The sequence below is a fragment of the Marmota marmota genome, unplaced genomic scaffold (genome assembly GCF_001458135.2).
Source record: "Marmota marmota marmota unplaced genomic scaffold, marMar, whole genome shotgun sequence".
NCBI classification, from domain to species: domain Eukaryota; kingdom Metazoa; phylum Chordata; class Mammalia; order Rodentia; family Sciuridae; genus Marmota; species Marmota marmota.
Window position 1 is genome coordinate 2,614,066 of NW_026000138.1, and position 17,786 is coordinate 2,631,851.

At 48.7% G+C, this 17,786-nt stretch overlaps 1 protein-coding gene across 1 annotated transcript; it reads right to left on the reverse strand.

Moving 5' to 3' along the window:
- Window positions 1-4,285: 4,285 nt before the first annotated feature.
- Orai1 (ORAI calcium release-activated calcium modulator 1) lies at window positions 4,286-17,781 on the reverse strand (the record flags this gene model as incomplete). Its single annotated transcript, XM_015502471.2, has 2 exons — window positions 4,286-5,271; window positions 17,383-17,781. Coding segments are annotated over 2 exons (999 nt in total), but the record flags the coding sequence as incomplete, so codon positions are not given.
- Between the last annotated feature and the right edge of the window lie 5 nt (window positions 17,782-17,786).

Here is a 17,786-nt window from a genome sequence, read left to right on the forward strand (position 1 = left end):
AAAAAAAAAAAAAAAAAAAAAAAAAAGGACTGGGAGCGTAGCTCAGTGGTGAAGCACCCTGGGTTCCCTTCCCAGTACCTAAATAAATTATCTAATAAATAAAAGCTGTGGATGCCCAGGTCCCATTGCCAGGGAGTCCCATCTAGGATGAGGCCTAGGCATTCAAAGAGTTCCCCAAGGGTTTCTGATGTGGAGATGAAGACAAGAACCCCTGATCTTCTGGCCATGGATCCCTAAGCTAGTGGCCTTAGTTTTGCTCTATCTGTAAAATCAAATTTAGAAACTTCACAGGAGTGTTTGGAGGCCTTGATGCAATAGCATGTATTGAGGTTAACTGTGGACCATGTGCCCGGGAAGAGTTCTGCAGAATTCTAAGGTAGGCAGCATTCCTGAGCGATAAGAGGGACTCTTGCTTAATGCACCCTAGAGCTAGCCTGCCTGGGCGTGAATTGTGTCTTCTTGGGAGTGTCACCCAAACTCTGTTTTCTGGGCTTCCTCACCTGTAACCTGGGTCAGAACAAGACTTAGCTGCCAGGGTTACTGTGGTTCGTTACTACAAGGATGGAACCAAGCAGTGGTTTTAAGATCAGGTGAGATTTTTTTTATCCCCAGCACCTCAGACATTTGATAATGTCTGGAGACATTTCGAGCTGACATGATTAGTGAAGCATGCTACTGGGGTCTGGCGGGTAGAGACTAGGGATGCTGCTCAGTACGCTACAATGTAAGAATGCTACCGGAGAGCTGTTCATCCCAGGTCAACAGTGTCGAGGTGGAGAAGCACTGAAATCCAGTGATGCTTGTAAAGCCCTCAGGATGTGCTAGGTATATAGTAAAAAGCTCAGTAAAGATGCTCCCTGCCCCCTGCATCCTAAGTGGCTTGACCCAGGGTGTGGTTCTGTCTGTAATAGACATCAGAATTAAGGCTGGCCATCACAGGATATAGAATCAACTACCAGATACAGAGTGTTTATCCTATGCCCAGGCCTGTGTCAACAACTTCCTGTGCCTACTCTCCAAGTGACTTTACCCAGACTTGTGAGTTGTCCTGCTATTATTAATTCCATTTTAGAGGAGGAAACTGAGGGAGGTTCATATGTCATCAAGCTAGTACTGTGCCTAAACTTTAATCTATCTGCTTTCAAGGCATGGGAGAGTATGTATAGAAGGTTACCATTTTGTTTTAGAAAAAGCTGGAGGAGGGAAGGTGTGTTTATGTATAAAATAGTGCTAGGCAGGAGCCAAAACTGGCAATAATGGTCATCTCTGGGGAAAACAGAGGATCTGGGAACAGGGGTGAGAGCAATTTTTCACTGTTATATTTGGAACCCTGTGAATGTATTATCTGCTGTATTCAAAATATAAATAAAATTGTAACTAAAGGACTGTGATCTTATTAATTTACTTGGATGCTGGGGATGGAACCCAGGGCCTCACAGATGCTAAGCAGGTGCTCTACCACTGAGCTACACCCAGCTCCAGACTGCTCTTAACTATGAATCTTGCCCAAGTTGCCTGGGTGTGAGACACCTGGGGTGCTTATTAGAAATAGTTCCAGAGACACACCCAAACCAACTTGAATCAGAATCTCCTGGGGGTGGGGACTTGGAAATCTGCATCCTGCAAGCTAGTCCAGGGATTCTTGAGTCCAGGCAAGTTTAGGAAAGCGAATCTAAGACTATAGGATCACAGCAGAAATGACTACCGCCAAATCCTGGGTCTCTGCAGAAGTAGTGAAGTAGAGATCTTAGGGTGCAGGGTGAATGTGAAGTCATAGGAGGGAGATGAGTATTAGGCTTACCAATGCCCCACCCAACTTTTATTTCAGCCAGAGCACCCCCCGCCTTTTTTTCTTGGTATCAGGGTTAAAAGGAGGGACACTTAACTACTAAGCCACATCCCCAGCCTTTTTAAAATTTTGAGACAGGGTCTCACTAAGTTGCTTAGGGCCTTGCTAAATTACTGAGGCTGGCCTTGAATTTGTGATCCTCCTGCCTCAGCCTCTGGAGCCGCCACTGGGATTACAGGGATGCACCATCATGCCTGACTAGCCAAGCACTTTCTAAAACCACTTTACATACTGAGTTTCTGAAATCTCAAACTCAGGGCCTATTGGGGCCAGGCAAGTAACAAGTGAACCTGGCCTGGTGTGGGACAAGAGGGAGAGGTGGAGGGGCTGGGGTTGTGGCTCAGTGGTAGAGTATTTGCCTCAGTGGTAGAGTGTGTGAGGCACTGGGTTCGATTCTCAGCACCACATAAAAATAAATAAATAAAATAAAGGTATGTGTCTATCTACAACTAAAAATATTAAAAAAAAGAAAGAATGAAATAAAAAGAGGTGGAGACTGTGATAAAAATAGGCCCTGGGGAGAGAGGGTGGTGGCAACTCAGCTCCTGCTGCTTCTCTGCAAGGTAAGCCCAGTGCTCCTGCATCTTCCCATTCTTCAAGCAAAACCAGAATAAGCCCAGGTAGGACTTTTGCGCAGACCCAGTTTCTGAGCAAGACTTTTCCTAGTCTGAACCTGCCTGGTGTCTGGTAAGGATGCTCAGGATTAAATGAGTTGATGGATATATCGGTGAATGGTGAACTAACATTTTTGCTTGTTTGTTTTAAAAGGGTCCTGACACCATCTCACTTATACACTATTTCTGCCAAAACACACACCCTGATTGTAATTTAAAAAATAATGAGAAAATATTAGAGAAACCAAACTGATAGGACATTCTACATAAAACCACAGGCTTGGACTCTGAAAATGTTAATATTACAGAAGACAAGAAAGGCTGAGAACCTGTTCCAAACTAAAGGAGGTTAAGACAGGATGATTCATTGCTATGCATGGTTCAGGATTGGAAAAAGCATCATCAGAAAGGGCATTCATTCCTGGGATAAGTGGGAAACCGAACATGAATGTTAAACAACTAAAGGATATGACATGGGGTTGGGGGATTTATGCAGTCCAGCCTCATTTGTGGTCTCAGTATTTGTGAACTTGCCTACCTGCTGAGGTCTAACAAGAAGAAAAATACTGCCTAACACTGCCTTGTTCTAGTTTCTGCTTCTACCGAAAACAAGCGTCTTTTTATTCTTCTTCTTCTTCGCAGTATTAGGGATGTAACCCAGGTACGCTACCAGGGTACATCCCCAGCTCTTTTTCCATTTCATTTTGAGACAGGGTCTTGCTAAGTCACCCAGGCTGGCCTGGAACTTGAGATCCTCTTCCCTCAGTCTCTTAAGTAGCTGGGATTACAAGTGTATACCACTGTGTCCAGCTTCATAGTTTAATATTTAGTGTTACATTTTGATCCTGCTATTTAAAATGGTCCCCAGTGGGCTGAGGATATAGTAGTTCAGTGGTAGAGGAGTGAGGCTAAGGCCCTGGTTCAATCCCCAGCACAAAAAGAAAAGATTCCCAAATACAGTATTAGAAATCTGTCTAGCATTCCTAAACACAAGGTGATAATGTCTCTTACAGAGACAACATGTGTGTTAAATAAGCTTTGTTTAGGCATGACTTAATGCTGCTGTTGGCTGTAAGTTCAATGGTAATGAATCAACAATAAAAATATGTCTTTAAATAGAATTACACCTAAAACAAGGTAATGTTTTCATTAAATGACAAAAATATCATACCAGAGGCTGGCAGGCAACCAACCCTTGATTTTCCCTAGGAGCAATGGCTCAGTACTGCTCACCTAAAGTTCATGGTGATTTATAGAATGCAACTACCTCAAATAAAAAGAAATGACTATACATATTTTAGTTACTATTTATACAGGTTTTCTGCAGGTTCCAAAGAGTTCTAGGGGGGAAAAAAAAAAAAAAAAGTAGAGGCTGGGCGCCTGTAATCCCAGCGGCTCAGGAGTTGGAGGCAGGAGGATTGTGAGTTCAAAGCCAGCCTCAGCAATTTAGTGAGGTGCTAAGCAACTCAGTGAGATCCTGTCTCTAAATAAAATATAAAAAAGGACTGGGGATGTGGCTCAGTAATTGAGTGCCCCTAGTTCAATCCCCAGTACCTCCTCAAAATAAATAAATAAAGAGATAGATAGATAGACCCTAGGTTCCATCCCCAGTACCACACATATGTACAGACACAGACACAAAAAACTTAAAAACTTACTTTATATTTTTCTCTGGTGCTAGGGATCAAACCCTGGGTCTCACAAATGCTAGGTAAGCACTCTGCCATTGAGCTACATTCTAACCCCTCCAAAATATTTTAAAAACTGTTTAGAGGCTTGCCTGACTTCGGAACCAGGACACAACAAATACAGACACAAGGAAGAGGTGTCCCTTATGAGTATATTTATGTGCTAACACACATGCACACATTTGACACTCAACTGGGAGGGAGGATGAGACGGAGAGGACAGGAAGCATCCGGCTGGCACTGGCACAGTGATGGAATAGGGACAAAGAGAGCATCTGTCCCCACTCTGGCCCCCACTGCCTCTTACCAGGAGGTGGCCCCGGAGCTGGAAGAACAGGAAGTGCTTGCTCTCTTAGAGGAAAGTCTCAAAGTGCAGTAATTTCTTGTTTAAAAAGCCCCTTCCCTCTACTCTGTGCCCTGACCAAGCCCGGCCTCCTGCAGGCTGTCCTCAAAGCTGGGGCAGGACAAGGTCATGGGGAAGGGCATAAGGCCAAAGCTCTGAAGGGCCCAGCAGGAGGGCTTAGGCATAGTGGCTGCCAGGCGTCAGGGGGTGGTCCCCTCTGTGGTCCAGCTGGTCCTGTAAGCGGGCAAACTCAGCCAGCTCGTTGAGCTCCTGGAACTGTCGGTCCGTCTTATGGCTGACCAGGGAGCGGTAGAAATGGACAGCAAAGACGATAAAGACCAGGCCGAAGGGGACCATGATGGTGGTAGAGGCGATAGCTGCTGCCTGACCCGGGGTGATGCCACTGCTTACGTTGGTGGCCACACCGCTGGGTGAGGGCTTGCTGGTGGGGCGCGGCTGGCCTGGCTGTTTCTTGAGGGGCAAGAACTTGACCCAGCAGAGCAGCACCACCTCAGCCAGGAACAGCAGCGTGCCAATGACAGTGGAGAAGGCCCAGGCTAGCTCGATGTGGCGATGCATGCGCTCGTGGGGTGACTCCTTGACGGAATTGAGGTTGTGCACGTTGCTCACGGCCTCAATGTTGGGCAGGATGCAGGTGCTGATCATGAGTGCGAACAGGTGCACGGCCACCAGCACTGTGGTGCAAGCACTGAAGGCAATGAGCAGCCCTGGCGGGTAGTCGTGGTCAGCATCCAGCTGCACCTCCACCATGGCCACCTGGGGGAGAGAGACAGCAGGGTGAGTGGCAGGACTGAATGAACCACATGCACATCTGGCCTCCCCAAAGCCAGGCATGGTGGTGAACACTTGTCGTCCCAGGTACCCGGACACTGAGGCGGAGAGCCATCTGAAAACAGCCTGGGCAGCTCAGTGAGACCCAATCACCAAAAAAAAAAAAAAAGAAAAGAAAAAGGAAGAAAGAAAAAAAATCAATTAAAAATAAAAATAAGTTGGGCTGGGGTTGTAGCTTAGCAGTAGAGGCACTCGCCTTGCAAGTGCGAGACCCTGGGTTTGATCCTCAGCACCACATACAAATAAATAAATAAAATAAAGGTATTGTGTCCAACCCCAACTAAAATATTTAAAAAAAAAAATAAAAATAAGTAATCCTGCCTCTCATCAGGCTATGGGACCCTGGGCCAGTCACTTGCCTCTCTGAGCTTGTTTCCATATGTGTATAATGGGGATAATGAAGCCTACCCACTTGGTTTTGAGGTAGCAGAAAGAGGGGCTGGAGACATAGCTCAGTTGGTAGAGTGCTGGCCTCGCATGCATAAGGTCCTGGGTTCAATCTTCAGCACCACAAATAAGTAGCAAAAAGAACTGGTGAAGAAAGCAAGCTTGGAGCTCATTAGCTGTGTGTCCCTTGGCAAGTCACTTAACCTGTCAGAGCCTCAACTTTATTACCTATAAATAGGGCTATCATATTAATGCAAAGAATTACTTTAACAATTAAGTGAGAGTACCTGGTACATGATAAACACCTCTCAAATGACATTACCAACCAATCACCATGAATGGACAAAATGGTTAAGTTTTAGATTGTGCATATTTTACCATGATTAAAAAAAATATATAGGGGCTGGTGCTAGGGCTCAGTGGTAGAATGCTTGCCTAGCATGGTCGAGGCTGTGGGTTCAATCCCCAGCATACCACCAACAAAAAAAAAAAAGAGAGGTAACCATCACCATCTCTGTTGGCATCAACTCTCACATCAAGCAAGGCTTCTCCTTTACACCCTGCTCTTGGGACAAGGAACAGGTTGGGGGATGGAGAGGTGAAGGCCCTCCCTCCTCAGGCCCCTTCTGAGAACACAGTGCACAGACCAACAAGGAACCAAGAGGTTCCCAGAAGAGAGACACTCAACCCTGGTGTCCCAAGGCCTTCTCCTGCCCAGCTCCAGGGCAATGCACTGGTTGCCCTCCAGTTCCTGGAGACCTGTGGATCTGGGGTCACCAAGGGCATGCTCCAGGCCTGCTACTTGCTCTTCTCACCTGGGCCTTGCCAATCACCCCTATGTGAAGGAGCCAGTTCATCAGATCTGGGCCAGAGGCAGCGGGCAGCAGGCAGGCTGCCAGGGTCTGCCTGCTCAGCGGGAGGGACGGGAGCAGCAGGCACCAGTGACAATAACATCAGAGGAAGCGTCTTTTTTTCGTGGTACTGGGGATTTAATCCAGGGGTGCTCTACTAATGAACCATGCCCCCAACCCCTTTTGTAATATTTGAGAGGGTCTGGCTACATTGTTGAAAGTCTCACCAAGTTGTGGAGGCTGGCCTTGGACTTGCAATTCTTCTACCTCAGCTTCCAGAGTGGCTGGGATGACAGCAGCGCACCACCAGGCCCAGTTAAAGACAGGGATCTTTACAAAGCGACTGTGTGTGTCGCAGGCTCAAAGAGGGGGTGTATGATGCTGAAGCATACCCAAAAAATATATAGGCCCAATTCCGCCCCTCACTCTGGACCTTACCTGCCCCATGTGAGGTAGCCAGGTCGCCCAACCCTGGCACAAGGAGAATGTGTACCTTGTACCATTAGCCTCACAGTGGCCTGCCCCACACACTGAGTTCCGTGCACCTCTAGGTAGCGGGGTGGGCTCCTTCCTCCTCACCAGTCTCCTCTGCCAGGCTGCCTGGCTTTGAACCCTGATTCCTCTCCCTTAATTAGGCTGTGTGACTCTGGCAGTTTCCTTCAACTTTCTATGCCTTAGTTTCCACTTCTGTGAAATGGGAATAATAGCACAGGCCTCAGAGGGTTGTCAGGAGGACTGAGTTAATCCATGTGACCTACTTAGTGCCAGGCACACAACAGAATGGCACAAAAAGTGAGTTCAGTTTGAAAACTTCACCCTAAAAACCCACTGCCTCTTCCTGAAATCCCCCTCTAACCCCTGGCGGGGTCTCTAGCCTCCAGATGGAGGAGCAGGATTAGCCAGAGAGCAGCAAGGCCAGTCAGCACACCTGGCTCCTGCTTCTACCTGGCGCACTGGTAAAGACTCTGCCCTGTCTGTCAAGGGAGGGAAGCAGCAGATTAAGGTCAGTCTAGAGCTGACCTTTGAGGATGGAGAAAAGGGATGGACGACTTCAAAACACCCAGTTTATATCCTCAAGGACCTTTTCAATGGGATTCACAGACTTGTGCCTGAGAATTCCCATATCTGACAGGGATATATACTTTTCAGCCAGCGAGTTTACAAAACAGTTCAAACTCATGTAAATTTGGGGTAGTGCCATCAGGATTTTGACTGTTTTTCTTTTAAGATCATTGGTGGCCTAAAGCCAACGCTGAGCACTCCTAATCCATGCGGGTGAGGGTGTTAGGCATCTCAGCCCATGCGGGTGAGGGACTGAGGCAGCAAGGCAGGCCACCAGGGCAAGCAGATCAAGGGCCATATTCCAAGGCTCCTTGCTCTACCCCCAGGCTGCCCACACCTGGAAAAGTGGGGGCACCCTCTGCAGCCAGGCCTCCTGCCACCTCCCCACACTTCCTCTTCCTGTTTTGGCCTGTTGTCCTGAAACCTGAAACCTCAGAAAGGACAAGTAGGGGACCTGCGGCTGGTTTGCCCCAGGCCCACTAGTTACTGATCTACTCAATGGGAATGTCTAGCGTCCTCAGGTAGGTCAGGCCCTAAGCCAGGCACTGGGGTGTCTCTGGCGGAAGGGATGAGTACAGTTAACTCTCAATCTGCTCCCCACCTGGTACCTCCCCTGCATCCCAGCCACCTCCAGGTCATGTATCTCCCCCTCTAGAGAATCCTTCAGCACCCAGACCCACAGCTGGGTGTGAAACTGGCACCTTCATTTACAAAGCTGGTGACCTTAGACAAGTATTTCAACCTCTGTGTGACCCAGTTTCTGCATCTATAAAATAGGGGCCCACTCCTTATGGTCACTCTAAAGTTAATGAAGAGAGCCATTTGAACGAGACCTGGCATGTAATAAACTTAAAATGTTGACGATTCTTAGTAATACCATTATTCTTCCTTTACAAATGAGGAAACTGAGGCTCCGAGAAGTGAGATCAGCTGTCCCCAAGAGCTCCCTGGCTGCTGTATGGGGGATCCCAACTCCAAGCCTCTTGGAAGCCTGTGAGCAACAGGAATCACAGAGTGCGGCTGCCGAGGAGGTTAAATGAGGTTTTGACGTCTAAATGTTTAGCATAGGACCAGCCACAGGAGAAGCTCAATAAATCTTAGTTAAAAAGAAAAAACAGCTTGAAGCGGAAGAGAAATAGCTCCCGGACACTCTGGCCTGGGGCCGGAGGGGGCTGAGCCCACATGCCCCAATTCCGCCCCTCACTCTGGACCTTACCTGCCCCATGTGAGGTAGCCAGGTCGCCCAACCCTGGCACAAGGAGAATGTGTACCTTGTACCACACCTGGCCAGATGGCCACCTCTGCAGGACAGAGCCCACTCCACACCATTTGTCATACCCATGGCCTCCACCGCCAGAAAACTAAGTTTTCTGCAGCTGCTGGGACACACCCAGCCTGGAGATGCCAAAACTAGCCAGCCCTCCTCAGGCCTTAGGCTGAGGAGAGGCTGGGCCCTCTGAGGAAGAGGAAGGGGCCTCTTCCTGTGTTCCGGAAGAAACCCCATTACCTCACTGGACTCTACCGTTCCTAGAACTCCGGCTGCACAGGTAGGCTGAATGTACCACTGTCACATTTGGAACCAAGTTCAATGCCATGGGGCTGCCTACAACAAAGGACTCAGAGTGAGAAGAAAGAACAGTTGGCGTCAATCATAGACCTCGATGGAAACTATTCACAGGCATAAAAGCGGTTGCTTTTTCCAGAAAGCTTCCTGCTTGGGAAATGTCCCCATGGGTGGGGAGAGTAAAGTCAGGGGGACCTCACAGAATCTGGCAGCTGACTGTCAGGGCCCCAGAGGAGTCCCAGAGACATCAGATCAGATCAGATTGCATGCAGCTTCACAAGGTAAATATAGCCCGAGAGCTGGGCCCATAAACCCAAAATAAACAGCTCCCAGCCAGCCAGTCATGAGCCTCTTTGAACCTGGACACACCGGGCTTCCTTGGGATAGGAACGGGGAAAGACCACCAGCCCAACCTCACTCTGGTCCAGGGATCCCTGCTGGAGATGCCAAGCCTTAAATGAGGCCCCTAAAGGATTACATGATCCTGCAGAGGGCAGGGCCTGACTGACATGACTTGGCCAGGAGTTTGCCCACCCCACCTGAATGCCAGCCACCCCTCCTCATTCCTGCTGGGCTCTATGGAGACCTGGGGCACCTGGTGGTCCAGGTCCCTCTGAGGCAATCCTTCTCTCATAACTGGCCTAATCCCAGCACCCACAGATGGGGGGGAAATGACTTTTCTCTCCCTAGCTAGGCCTTCTCTTGTTAACCTTTTAGGAGGGTGGGCAGCTACAGCCCAAGACCTCAGTCAGTGGTCTATAAACTCTTTTTTTTTTTTTTTCTTTCTTTCTTTGGTGCTGGGGATTAAACCCAGGGCCTCACGCATGCTAGGCAAGTGCTGTACCACTGAGCTACATCCCCAGCTCTACAAACTCTTTTGACTAACACAGCCTACTAGTCCCAAATGTTTCTATAAATACACACACTTTTATAATAGAAATGAAAGTTCTACCAAACACCGCTTATCCTTGAAGCATGCCAATAGCCTGTTCTTACAAGACACGGGCGCACGCTGCTGCTGTTTCATTTAATTCTTGCTTCATTTGAAAAAACTGAATTTGCAGCCAGGCGTGGTGGTGCATGCCTGTGATCCCAGTGGCTCAGGAGGCTGAGTCAAGAGGATCCCGAGTTCAAAACCAGCAACTTAGTGAGGCCCTAAGCAACTCAGTGAGATCCTGTCTCTAAATAAAATACAAAATTATATATATATATATATATATATATATATATATATAAATAAATAAAAAGGACTGGGCATGTGGCTCAATTGAGCACCCCTGGGTTCAATCACTGACCAAAAAAAAAAAGAATGTGTGGATATTATCTTCCAAGTCTCCAAGTCACAGCTGTCCCTGGACCCCAGGTGAGGAGGACCAGGGCCATTTGTTCATTCAGGGAAAATAGTTACCTGTCTAAAAAACTATGTACCTCTGCTAGAGAGGAATTAGAGAATAGACAGCAAGATCCCTACCTAGTAGTGAGGATATTAGGATGACAGGCACTAAACACTTAAATATTTCCAGACGTGTGAAGTGCCTTCAATCAATGCTATCCCTTTGCCACATTTACCAACTATGTCCTAAAAATGGAATTAGTTCAGTGTGCTGTCACACGCCTCTAATTCCAGCTACTTCAGAGGCTGAGACAGGAGGATCACAAGCTCCAGGCCAATCTCAGCAACTTAGATGTGGCTTCAAAATAAAATGTAAAAAAGGGGGTATAGCTAAGTGGTAGAGCACTTGCCCAGCACATGTGAGGCCCTGGGTTCATCCCCAGTATAGGGCAAAAAAAAAAAAAAAAAAGTCTTGCTCCCTCTACTTTCCACTATGGGTCTCAATAAAAGGAGGCTGAAGGAATATAAACAGGAAGGCCTGACTTTAACCATTTCATCCCAGGGTCTCCAAAGTGTCTGGAGGACAATCACAGGTGATCCCCTGGGAAACAGAACATCCTATTAGACCTTCTACGACACTTACTGATTATTTACCTTGTCCTTTCCACATTTATTCTGTATTCTTATACTTACATATTACAGCACATATATCATTTATTTCCTTATAAATTGGTGAGGCTAAGTGCTAAAGTTCTTTGTTAGGAATATATGCTCAAAAATTTGGAGACTGGGGCTGAAGGTGTAGCTCAGTGGTAGAACACCTGCCTAGTATGGTTGAGGCCCTGGGTTTGAATACCAGCACCAGAAAAAAAAAAAAAAGTCTGGAGACCACAGCATAAGTAAAATTTTATTGGCATAAGCCACGTCCATAATTTACATATAGCCTCTGGCCAATGGCAATGTTGAGTGGTTACCCCTGAGAGCTAGTGAACTGCCCTTTGCAGACAGGCTGGCCATCCCTGGGTTAGCTCCATGCTCCCTGAAGGCAACTAACTGTCCAATCACAGTCCCACAAGACTCTACCCATCTGATCAGTCTGACATTTCGGTGAGTACATTAAAGGGCATTTAAAAGTTCCATCAGAGGGAAATCTGCTGACTTATGTTTAAATTTTACATTCGGTTTCCTTCCTCCAAGGAACTCTACCCCCACCTCTGCCGTCGATGCCCTCTTTCCCAGCCAGGGACCCAGCAGCCGCAGGGCTCTCTATACTGCTCCTCACTGAGAACTCCAGAAACAGGCCACAGGGGCATTTGTGAAGTTTTACAAAAGGCTTCTCTGCTGGGTGGAGGACACCTTCCTCTTGAGGCATTCAGCAAAATTCCATCTACACACAGCCCAGAGTATAAATCTAGCATGCAGAACTGAGAATCTGGAAGATTCCAAGGACCCAGGTCTCAATCCGCTGAGCAGCGTGAGGCAAGAGGATGGGAAAGGAGAGAAGACTACAATCAGACCAGCGCTTCAGTCCTCCTAGCTGGTGATCTCAACCTCCTGTCTACAGAACACATTTTGAAGACCTATTGTGAGGATTAAACAAGAATGAAAGGAAAGGGTTGGGACTCATGCCTGGCACAACAGGGATTTGGTAAATAGTAACCACCTTCGTTGTTAGTATCACAGAATTCACGCAACTCCTTGAAAACCTTTCATGGCTCCCCATTGCCTGCAAAGAGTTTAAGCTTCTTCAAGAGCCAACCAAAGGTCCTTCATCATAGTACACACCCACAACCTCAGCCATATCCCTGCTTCTCCCTGAGACTGTAACTTCTCAATTCTGTAACGGTTCCTGCCATTGCCTGGCTAGAGGGCTCTTCTCCAAGCCCTAACTCTGCCATCCTCAAGGTACAGCTGCAATCCCATTTTTCCAACTCAATTTTTAGGAGCAGCCCTGACACCATGAGTACAAGGATAAGCAAGTCCTGGATAACAAGTCAGGTACTGTATGGAAGTGCCTTGCAAACACTAACTCAGTGAATCCTCACCCTGATGAGGTTGGCACTATTTATTCCTGCTTTTTTGGTGGAAGATGGGAAAGAACCTAGCAGGGCCTTTGTACATGCAGGCCTTGCACCATTGAGCTTTATCCCCAGCACTTTTTATTGGTGATACTGGGGAATCAAATGAGGAGGAACTTTACCACCTCCAGCCCTTTTTATTTTGAGACAGAGTTTTGTGAAATTGTCCAGGTTGGCTTTGAACTTGAGATCCTCCTGCCTCAGCCTTCCCATTACCTGGGATTACAAGTGTGAGGAAACTTAGGCCCAGAGAGTTTAAGTGATTTCTCTAGGGTCTCACAGTCATAAGAGACAGACCTGGGACTTGAACCCAAGTTGTCTGGCTAGAGTCAACGTTTCCGCTTTCCTCTACTACATAGATTCTCAGCTCTGTCTTCCTACAACTCTTGGATGTTTCCTCTCTTCCTCTATCATAATCCCAAGGCTCTGTGGCTTCCCAGTCAGGTGACCTCAGGCAAATGATTCATCTGGGATGACCACCAACCTTTAGCAGGCTATAGAAAGCTAGATGATACACTTGGAGCATCTGGCACTATCTAGCTGAGTGCAAGAGCCCAGTCAACCACAGCAGTAACCATTACTCCTGGGGATTAGGACTGAGTGGAAATAGTCATTTCTTGCTCATCTCCATGCCCTCTGAATGCCAATCATGTCCTGGAGGCTCACTAACATCTCGTGATTTGAGTGCTTCCTTCCAGCTTATTTTCACAGGAATCCCAACAAACTTCTGAACCTGCTTTGGAACCTGGGAACAAAGGGTGCTGGCAGGCAGAGAATTTGAGGAGGCAGATAATCCAAAGATAATTGATCCCAGGTCGTGGAAAGCATTTTGTTTACGGCAGCAGGGCGACCTTCCCAATTATGGTCTGCTTAGGCTAACGTTACAGCCTGCCCTCCCCAGTGGACTGGATCACCACGCCTGCTTACCACACTCCTGCAGGGGACAGGGACAAGCTGGGACTGGTTTACCTGTGGCTGAGAGGTGACTGACACACAGAGGCATGAAGCAACGTCCCCAAGGATACCCTCAGATCCAGGGCCCCTCTTTTTTGGGGGAGAGGGCGGTACCTGAGCTTGAACTCAGGGGTACTAGGCCACTGAGCCACATCCCCAGCCCTATTTTGTATTTTATTTGGAAACAGGGTCTCACTGAGTTGCTTAGCACCTTGCTTTTGCTAAAGCTGGCTTTGAACTTGTGATCCTCCTGCCTCAGCCTCCCAAACTGCTGGGATTACAGGTATGCGCCACCACACCTGGCCCAGGGGCCCTTGTTTTGTATTAGCAGAGTCCAGGTACATTTCTATGAACAGGTGGTTGCTTGTAGAAATGCTGTCGGGAGCCGGAACCCTGTCTACCAACCAGACAGCGTCCAACCAAAGTGTACATCATCAGATGCTGAAAGTCTTCAATGCTTCAAGGGCCCAGTCTGGCCTTAAAATGAATCCTTATGGTAGTCGAGAGGAGACTCTTTCCACTTTTGTATACATGAGAAAACTGGCTTCAAAGCAGTAAAGCATCTTGCCCTGGGTCCCCAGGCCTATCCCCAACACTTTTGGGCACTGGGCCAGGCCTCTCCCCTGAATAGGGAATCATTGAATTCTTGCCAGGCTTTTTGGAAGATCCCCCCTCAACCTCACCTGGTGAGCAGGTAAATTTGGCATTCTAGGAAACTCTCCTGCCTCCTAGAGTTCAAAGGTCATGTTAGCTCCTAGATTTTCCGGGTCTGTAGGAAGGAAGCCCTCTGGGGGCAGGAAGCTGGTTGTGCTGACTCATAGGCCAAGGGAGAGTAATCCAGGAAACTTGTCATTCTGTTGCCATGGTGTCGGGACTGCCAGGCACCCCTTCTTCTCTGAGGCTCACTCAAGGACCGGGTGGTATTGGTGAGGGTGGGGAACGGTCAGACCACCCACCCTGCACCCAGATCTCTCCCATAGAATTCTGGCTGCGGGGTAAACACAGTTACCCTTTGGTAACTGCTGCCCCAGAATGGAGGCTGTCCCAGAGTTCAGCCCTTCCCTGCCTGCAGAACTTGGGGGTTCCTTCAGCAGCACTAGGAAGCCTTCTCCACACAGGCTGAGGAAAATAAAGGTCCTAAGAGACAGTGTGGGTGAGTCAAGGCCCACCCAAGGATCACTGTTGCCCGCCTCTCGACTTCCCCTGTACTTGTTTTTTAGCAAGAGGAAGAAGGCCTGTTTTCGTCAGGAGGAAGAGAATTTGAGAAGCCAGAAAGTATTACCCATCGGGTCCTCACCTGTACTGGGGTGAGAAGGTGTCTGGGGCAACTATGATTTATAACCCCAAGGAAAAGGGAACAGGCATCCCACCATCTCAAACCCAGAGCGGTGCAGGGAAAAGCTGACAACTGGTGGCTCCCTCCCCATAAGTTGAAAAAAACTTTCTTTGGTTTCAAAGAAACTGTTTTGCTCTTTCTTTTCCCTAAGCCTGGTCCTACCATGTCACTAGCTGGACACTGATCAGAGCTTTGTGCACCAGCAGACCTGGGTTCAAATCCAGCTCCACCACACTAGCTGTGTGGCCTTGGGAAAGTCTCTTGACAAAAATCAAGAGATTGCTGAGGAGTGAGGTTAGGGGGGAGGGAACCTGCACACAGTGAGTGTTCTGTAAAGTCAACTATTCTTTTTTTTTTAATATTTATTTTTTAGTTGTAGTTGGACACAATACCTTTATTTCACTTATTTATTTTTATGTGGTGCTGAGGATCGAACCCAGGGTCCCACACGTGCGAGGCAAGCGCTCCGCTGCTGAGCCATAATCCCAGCCCTGAAAAGTCAACTATTTTTAAGAGATTTTTTTTTTTTTTGGTGCTGGGGGTTGAACCCAGGGCCTTGTTCAGAGTTCAGCCCTTGTGAGACAAGCACTTTACCAACTGAGTTATACCCCCAGCCCCTCTTAAGAGATTCTTTAGGCACAAGACAAACTGGTCACTTAGAATTTGAGACTGACAGAATTCCATCATTTTGTCCTAAACAAAAAAATTCGAGATCTCCCCCTTTACTCTCCTCTCTCAGATCTCCTCTTAAGGGATCCCTCAATTTCATTCTCAATTGGGAAGAGAAATCTTTTTATCATTTCAGAAATCAAGATCCAGGGGCTTGGTAGAGTGCTTGCCTCACATGCACAAGGCCCTGGGTTCAATCCCCAGCACCACAAAAAAAGAAAAAAGAAATCAAGATTCAGGGCTGGGGTGGTAGTCAGGAAGATCACGACTTAAACTGACCCTGTCTCAAAATAAAAATTATAAAGGGGGTTGGGGGGGCTGGGGTTGTGGCTCACTGGTAGAGCACTTGCCTAGCACCTGTGAAGCACTTGGTTCAATCCTCAGCATTGCATATAAATAAATTAAATAAAATAAATATATTGTATCCATCTACAACTAAAAATATTTTTTAAAAAATTAGGGCTGTGATTGTGGCTCGGCATGATAGTGCTTGCCTAGCAGGTTTGAGGCCCTGGGTTTGATCCTCAGCCCCACATAAAAATAAATAAATAAAATAAAGATTTTTTTTTTTTAATTAAAAAGGGCTGGGAATGTAGCTCAGTGGTAAAGTGCTCACTTAGCATGTACAAGGCCCTAGGTTCAATTCCCAGTGCTAAAAAAGATAATAAATAAATAATGTCTAGAGGGGATAGTGGTTTGCCTAAAGTCACACAGGCAGCAAGTGGCAAAGCTGAAGAGCTGCTTCCTGACCCCTAATCTCCTGGCCTTTCCACTGTGGCCCAGTGTACTCTGGGCTCTGCTGCACTGACCCACTTGTTTGTAGAGCACAAGGAGAGACCCAGCCACACACTCCCTTCCCAAGAAAACATCAGGGTGCAGCCACTCCCATCCTCAAGGCCAAGGGCTTAGCTCATCATAGGGGAGGCAGGAGTGCTGGGGTGGGGGGGTAGGCTCCATTAATGCAGGCTGATGTCACTGAAAGCAATAATGATGTAGTGGTTATGCAGTGTCCTGTCCCAGAGAAATGCCAAGATCCCAGGCCTGAAGGTATCCCCAGAGCCACTTCTGGGGCCAAATCTGCAGCCTTCCCCACCCCACACAGAGGCTTCTCACTTCAGCCCCTTGGGATCAAAGGAGAGGAAAACATGCCTGCAATCAAAGAAGAGCCTGTTCAAGGGGAACATGTCCCACCTCCTCCCCCACACCCAGTGACTCAGTGGCTAGTTTCAGTAGAAGAAACTGAGGGTGGAAAGCGGTTGTCAAACTCCCAGGCTGAGGCTCTCGGAAAGTGGGGCGGGAAAAAAGGGTGTCAGGAAATCCCCTCTACTAGTTGATAAAAGAATATAGCCAACACCTTCCGGCCTCAGCTGTTGGGGCACAAGACAGCTCCGGGGTCTCCCTATCCTCACCTCCGGATATCTGCCCCCAAATAGGTCGGACGCTCTAAGTTCCTCCTTTTTCCCTGACTCATCACGCGGGGTGGTATTCTTACAGACCTAACTTTGGGGACGCATCATTCGTGCTATGTCCCTTTCCCATTTGCTGCACCCTACTTGCTCTGGTTAAGGCACCTGTATCCCTGAACACCTGCACGACTTGTCACCACCCCACATCGGGTGTCCCTTGTCGCCCACCTCTCCTTACGTCCAGCGCCTCTGGCCCCCCTCTCGCGTCCACGACGGCTTCTCCCAGCTCTTCCCCTCACCGCGGCCCGCCCAGCCTGCTCCCCAGTGGGCCCCGTCGGGGCTGCGGGCGGGAGCGGCCGGAGCAGGAGGGGGGAGGGCAGGGCGGCGCGAGCTCACCATGGCGAAGCCGGAGAGCAGAGCCGAGGTCCGGCTGGAGGCTTTGAGCTTGGCGCGGCTCAAATAGAGCTTACGCCAGGACAGCGCCTGCATCGAGTGCTCGTTGAGGCTCATCACCTCGGAGTAAGTCTGGCCGATCCAGTCCGGATAGCTGACGGCGGACGGCGGCGGTGGGGCACCCGGGGGCTCCCCGTCCCCGCTGCGGCGGCGGCTCCGGCGGCTGCCGCTGGTGGTGCTGCCGCCGCTGAGGGGAAGCTCCGGGTTGCTGCTGCTCGGGGGCGGGGCGGGCGTCCGGATGCATGGAGCACGCTGCAAGGCGCGGCCGGCCCGGCGCCTGCGAGGCAGCGGTCGCGGCCCCGCCGCAACGCCGCCGTGGCCCCCCCGCACGCCTGCGTCTGCGTCCG